Source organism: Diospyros lotus, chromosome 1, assembly GCF_014633365.1.
Source record: "Diospyros lotus cultivar Yz01 chromosome 1, ASM1463336v1, whole genome shotgun sequence".
NCBI lineage: Eukaryota > Viridiplantae > Streptophyta > Magnoliopsida > Ericales > Ebenaceae > Diospyros > Diospyros lotus.
Window position 1 is genome coordinate 34,530,986 of NC_068338.1, and position 7,457 is coordinate 34,538,442.

At 36.1% G+C, this 7,457-nt stretch overlaps 1 protein-coding gene across 1 annotated transcript; it reads left to right on the top strand.

Moving 5' to 3' along the window:
* The first annotated feature begins 911 nt into the window (after window positions 1-911).
* Window positions 912-7,457, top strand: LOC127793568 (protein AGENET DOMAIN (AGD)-CONTAINING P1). The gene is made up of 2 exons (XM_052324332.1): window positions 912-1,475; window positions 7,212-7,457. Exon 1 carries the CDS (start codon window positions 990-992, stop codon window positions 1,458-1,460), a length of 471 nt encoding a protein of 156 aa, XP_052180292.1. The 5' UTR covers window positions 912-989; the 3' UTR covers window positions 1,461-1,475; window positions 7,212-7,457.

Here is a 7,457-nt window from a genome sequence, read left to right on the forward strand (position 1 = left end):
AACCCGCTGTTGTCTTTTTTTTTTTTTTTTGAATCTCGTATTTGTCTGCTCGAAATGACCCGGTCCATGAATGCCTGCAATCGCCCCAACAAAGATATGGATCTAAAATAAAGCAGAGTGCTGAATCTGAAGCAGCGACGTGAAATTCAGTTATCTGTTAAGGTTCCTTACAAGCGGAATTAGTTTCTTGAATGAATTAAAATAAGTAGAATCAATATCCAAAGTCTCTCCTTCCAGCCTTGAGGATGATCAAGTGTTTGTTGCCATCCAACAAGAGGTCTCGTTGGAGTTATTATCGAATGGTTTCGTGTTTGAAGCCTTTTTTTTTTTTTTTTTTATATATATATATTTTTCATAGGGTAAATATTTTTTTTAAGGTGAACTAATAATATGCAAGTCGTCGTAAGAAAAGGAAACAAGAGACTTTTCTTGTTTAGAGTTATTTAAATAAATTTATTTTCTTCAGATAAATTTATTTTAAATTTTATAATAGAAAATGACATGTATATCCTCATCATCATAGGTGGAGGTGAAACTACTAGAAATGTGTTTTGCTGGTTGCTTGCTCGTGAGAATGAACTGGAAGGCTTCAAACCTAGGGGCCATGAGGGTCGAGACCAAATTTCACACGTATTTCTCAATTTTTGGGGCAATTATAAATAGACTATATTGCCCATCCATTCAAATCACTTCATTTCCATCTTCTTAATTTTAAGAAATATTAAAAATTATTATAAAGTTAGGAGTTGGAGTTAGGACACCAACCAATAATGAAATTTACCCTTTGGATTACCAAACAGTTTCGGCTAAAAGAAATATAATAATATATTGATGAATGGTTTCAGTTTAAAAAGGATGGCAATGTCGTCATTTTACGTTCAAAGGATTGGAGCGTGTTTGGCGGGTAGCGGCTGTAACAGCTTCCCACCTCAGCTTCTTCACTTTTTCTCTGTCTTTGTCTCTGTGAGAAAGGAAAAACAAAAACAAAAATGGAGGAGGAAGAGGAGGAGTGGTTCAAGAAGGGAGGCGAAGTGGAAGTGAGCTTGGAGGAGGAGGGTTTCAGAGGGTCCTGGTACACCGCCACCGTGCTCCGGCGGGTTTCCAAGAAGAACTACAAGATGTTAGTGGAGTTCAAGAACCTCACTGCCGACGAGGAAGGCACCAAGCCTCTGCGCCAGTTTGTCGAGGCGATACTGGCACGCCCGGTGCCGCCTAGAGAGCTCAACCGCAGCTTCAAGCTCAGCGATGAGGTCGACGCCTTCCACAACGACGGTTGGTGGGAGGGCATCGTCACCGCCGTCTACCCTATGGAGGAGCAGCGCCAAGATTCGTCCACGCGCCGCTACTCGGTTTTCTTCAGAAGTTCCAGGGAGCAGATTGATTTTCCCCAATCCGATCTCCGATTGCACCGCGAGTGGTTCCATGGCAAGTGGGTTCCGCCCCTTGAACAAGAAGAATAGAATTCACCCTTCCAGGTCTCTCTCTTGCTCTCTCTTGCACATTAACGGGTAATGGAATGCGATCTTTATCCAATTCAAGCGATTGATTTGAGATTTTGTTACGTATGGCAGTTGAAGCCATCTTAAAGAACTTGAAACGTATTGGATAAAGTGAACAACTGCGGGGCAACTGTCCTGTTATTCATTTAGTCTTGGCAATGGGTAGTGAATGTTACATATGGTGATTTAGTTTGTGCTCTATTACTGTTTCTCATTTCTGGCTATAATTAGTTTTAGTAGTGTTTCACTTTGTGCAAACGCGGAGTAGAACAGGCAGTATTCCATGCCTTATGGTTTTCATAATATGATTGATTCAATCTCATTTATATGTTCCTATGAGCCCAACCTCAAGAAATTGAACTCCAAGTTTGAACTCTTAGCGAAGAAAAAAAAAAAAATTTGAACTCCAACTTTGTTTTTCTGTTGGGCACTTTGTGAAGATGCAAAATACTGAAATCTCTTTGACCCATGTAATATGGTGCTTCTTTTGAGCAACTTGGAAGAAATTATTGGATTAGGCTAATATATATTCAGCGATACTGCTTGTCCATTGACCATTTTTTGGCCTTAATAACTAAAAGGCAATTTGAAGGTTCTGGTTACTGCTTTCCTGTTCCATATGAACAAATGACCTTTTATTCATAATGGAGAAGTGGAGAATGCTTATGCTAATTAAGGAACATGGGCAGTTGTTTGTGGACTGATACAATAATGGGGTAACATGGCCAATGGAGACGATGGTAATAGTGAGCCTAGTGGCATGTCTTCTCTTTGGGCAGCAAATGTGGATGCTGTGCAAACTGCAAAACAATCATTTTCTAGCTGGACTTTCTCTCTTGTGATAGGTCAAGTGCTCTTGATGAACCTCGTACCTCTATTTTCTAGTCTAATCCACAAGTTGTTGGAAGCTTGTCTAAATGGAAATGTAGGCATTTTGCCTCAATCTAGGTTGTCAGAACCATCCAAATAGGGATGCTATAGAGGGCAGCACCTCTATGGGGGTCTTTAATAGCGAAGGAACAACCAGGCAAAGAGTTTCAGTTGCAGAGTTGAGGGTGTGCCACTAACTTATTTGCAATGTGTAGGTGTTATGGATTTCTCAAGACAAAGAATTTTGTCGTTAAGTAAAGGACATGCAGTTAAGTTATGGGTAGAATATCATGCATGCAACCTTATTTAGTTGAGTCTCAATCCCTGATAGTGGAGGTCTTCATGTTACTTCAGAATGTTTGAAGAGACATCATGAAGAGCTCAATTGTTGGAGGGAGATACTATGGATATTAAATATCCCTTTTGAAGCTAACATTTTCAAAGAAAGATATTGTTGTGAAAATCTGAATAGTTGATTTTGTAGGTGCTATGACATGCCATTTCAGAGTACCCACATTATTTCCTTCCTTCCTTACCATTCCTTGAATTGCTTACGACAAACAAGAGTAGGAGAGCACACGAGAGTAATAATGACAATGGATTGGATATGCAATAGAGTATACTTAATTCTAATGAAGATGGGGATCTTCATAGGATAATGGATATTTATTGTATGCCTATACTCATTTAATTTTTATAAAAATATAAAGAATTTGTCCTACAAGTTGAACCTGTTCTTGCATCTCCTTTTTTCTATGTATGTAGTCGTCATCTGTCAGTTAGTATGCTTAATTGTCCGTCCCATCCCCGTTAAATAACGGATATCCATGCAATGCATGTACTAGTTCAATTTATATAAAAATACAAAAATATTTACAATAATTTTTAGGGATGGCAATTTTTTCTCAACCCAATGGATATTCAAAAAACTCTATTAATCTAGGTATGGACTTAAAATTTTTCCCCTCATAGTAGGTATGAATGAAGAAAAAAAAAACCTGCATCAATATGAGTACAAGGCCCCTTGCCTGTTCATAGGGTTAGAAAAAATCAAATTGCTCAAACCGACCAAATTGCCAAATCACCAAACCACAAAAGAAGTGGTTGGTTATGATTTGGCAATTTAAAAAACTGCCTAAAGTGGTTTTGTTTAGGTTTTGAGCTTCAATAAAATGCTTTACCACCTACACTGCCCAAATCCCTAATAAAACTATATTTTTTATGTTTTGAATTTTTTATTTAGTTCTAAAACTATGAATTTTAATCGATTGTGAAGTAAATAACAAATTGACAATTTTTTGTTCAATGATTTGAAGTAAAGCCTTTGAAACAATCAAAATGACATCAAATTTTTTACCTCACTCTCAACCATGCTCATTAGTAACTTTTTTTTTATTAATTGTTGTTAATTGTTATAATTGAAACCACCTAAATCGCCAAAAATGCTAAGTTTTGGTTTTGGTGATTTCAAGCATATGATGGTTTGGTTCTAGTTTGGAAGATAGGTAAACCGCTAATGATGGTCTGGTTTGAAAAACACATTCCAAACCACCCAAACTTGATAGATTTGAATAGCTATGGCAATAATACCCAAGAGGGGGGTGAATTGGGTTATTTAAAATTTTGATATAAAACTGAAAATTTTCTTACTTAAAAAGAACAAAACTTTGATGTAAGATAAGGAAGGTTGAAAGATTGAGCACAAATTATGAAATGCAAAGTAAGAGTAATTGGGTGACACAAATGATGTATAGTGGTTCGACTTGAACAACCTTAGTCCACTACCTTAACTCCTCACTAAGGATTTTCAAACAAAATTACTATAACTCTCCTATCACACAGGATAGGCCCTCTAGCACAAACCTATAAAAATACAATTCTCTTGCTTAGGCAAGCAAGCCCTCTAGCAAAGTTAGGTAATACAGACCTCCTAGTATGACAAGTAGGTCCTCTAACTATACAAGCTAGGAACACAAGTAACGATACAAGAGATGAATTTCTAAGAGTATGCCCACTTAGTTATAGTGCAATCAAGAACAAATACAAGGCTAGAAATATGCTTTTACACAAATAAAATACAAGCCTTGAGAACAAAGAGATTTAGGGCACCAATGAAGCACAATAATTGATGAGCACTTGGAATCTTGTAGATGGATCACTTGAGTATTTTGAATTCTCCTCTTGACTTGTATTTATAGAGATTTGAGAGCCCATACACGAATCATCCCATTGCAAGTGGAGAGTCCACCATAGAAGAGTGGAAAATTTAGCCATTACAAGCTGTCTGCGACGAATCGGTCGACAGCTTTATTCAACCGGTCAATAGGTTAGTTCAAATATTTGAACATCGGTCGACAGATGAATCAAAGCGGTCGATAGCTGATTCAGATCGTTCGACAAGTCGTGATACAGAGACGATCGACAACAAACTACAAAGAGCATGATGTTCAACTGGTCGACAACTTTCATTAGGTGGTTGACAGCAAGAGGCATAACCGGTGGATAGGTTGTCTCCTATTTTGCAAAAATTATGCTATGATTTTTCAACATCTTTTAGAACCAATTTGAGAGATGATTTGGCCAATGTGTTTAGGACACATTATGTTGATTTTACAATCTCTCTATTTAGAAAATATGCCATAGAAATGAGATAGTTTATTTTTGATAGATTTTGATTTTATTTGCATAAGATAGCTTGTTTTCATAAGATGGTTTGAAATTGATTTTATTTTCATAATATGTAAAGTTTGTAAAGTTTTGTGAATCATCAAAACCAAAACATCAATATCTTCAAAACTGACCATTACACAACCCCACCCATGTGTTATATTTTGTTTTACATGGTGCTGGGGTATTATGTGTACCTAGCCTCAAAGTACTATCTAGGTCAAAGTTGGTTGTTGACTATTGGTTAGGCCTGTACCTATTCTTGCTAGGAAGCTCATTGCTAAGATCTAACTTAGTCAAAAATGTATATACATATATGTATTATATATTAATATTCAACAACCTTAACCTAAAAATGTAGTAATATCAATTTTGATTGAGAGTTTGAAATAAGAAATGAATTAATGGATTTTTCTTTTTTTAGTTGAATTGGTTGGTATGGGTATGATAGATATTGGTTCCCTAATTGGGATGGGACACTAAGTATATTACCTAACTAGTACAACAAATGAGTAAAGAGTATAAAGGAGGGGATACAGGTACGAGTATGGGGGAACATGCATCCAGTCCATATATTCTATCCATTTCCTTTCATAATTTTTTTTTTTTTTTGTAACTATAAAATAGAGAAAAGTAATCATAAATAAGAACTGTAAGTTAAAATAAGATTAAGAAATATACACATCATGTACAAAATTGTAAGTTGAATAAGTATCTTCCAACTCTAGAAATTGATCAAAATTAAGAAAATGTCAAAATGAAACACAACAATGCAACCACAATAAGTTAGTTTTCACTCTATTCAAAAACCATTCAAGGTCTCATGCATAGTTGTCGATACTGTACTGGAAAAGGTACCGGATCTGTTATTGGTACAATATGATACCAGTTCTGGGCGATACCAAGGTACCATTTCAGATTTATAATAAATTAATAATATAAATTATAAAATGTATAAACATAATAAATTTTTTAATGAAAATACCATAACCTAACATAAACATATATAATCTAAACAAAATAACAAGTTTTCATAAACAAGATAAATAATATTTTCATTTTTTGCACAACTTTGAGACTTTTGAAGTGTTTAGAGTTTTGACTTTTGTATATGTTAAGCTAGAATAAAAGGTCAATTATGAAAAATAAATTAAAGAATTAGATTACCTATAGAGAAAAAACAATTGCTTAGGGATCTGTATCGAGTGGTATACTGGTATCTTAAGATTTTAGCCAATATCGGCAGACACTGCCCAGTGTGATCGGTATTTGGACAGTAACGGTACCAAGCATATTTAGTACCATTTTGTGACTGGTACTGTATGGTATTGACAACTATGGCCTCATGAGCCTCAACAAGTCACACGACACAAGGGCTGGCCTAGCTGAATCTCTGTGTGGATTTGGTCTGAATCTCTGTTGCCATATTGGTCACCTTACCCGTACCCAACTGAAAATGTTTTTCTGGTTCATAGTTTCCCTGTTGGAGAAAATTTTAGATTTATACCCACCCAAATGGATGGAATTTGTTGGATGTGTCCGCTGGACAAGTAAAAATTGCATTCCTACATGAGAGCTATGCTTGTATGCATTATGGTAATTGTAATACGAAAGATGGTGTACAAATAATAAGGAAATAAAATACAAAGGAAAATGTAAGGACTAACCCAATGATTCGACCACAATTATCATTTTCTAATACTGCCCCTCCCCTCCACCCTTTTGGTGTTGTAAGCACCTTTGTTGTTCTTTCTACCATTTCTCACATTTTCAATCTAGGAGCAAGGCCGGACCTTATGAATTCAACTAGGTTTAAACTGAGTGGTTTGCCAATGAGTAGATCTGATTATTTTGGTTGGTTGCTTGATGGTCTCATTTCATGGCTGTGGCTTGTACATGGGGACATTCCAAAGTTTATATGCCCAATCTGCTGTATTATGTCCTTGGACACATCACATATGATGACCAATCATATCCAGAGAAACACTATTATAAATGGGTAGGAGCATATGAAGGTTTTAGGTATTGATATTAATCAAAGCCAAAGACACCCTTCTTTTGTTCACGTAAATCCATTGTTGTTTGTAAGGTTTTCAATATTGGCAACTGCAATTGTCATGTCTTGAGTTTTATTGTTCCTTATCTTAAATTTGACTAATGAAGCTACTGGCGCAGGTTGTTTGTGGGAGTTTTCTTCAGGTCTCACCAGAGGCGGATCCGAGACTCCTTCAGGCATCATGTTTGCCGTGTGGTTTATCCTGAGCATGACAATGTCCTCTAGTCAGGTTGTCCTTCACTTCACTTGAGTTCATGTAGAAAAAAAATGAAGAGCAGAAGTTTTAAAGCTTTGCAGGATTTCTTGGTACCAACTATGTGATTAAAGCTGATATATGAGAAAAGTCCAAATGTTTTGAGTGTGCA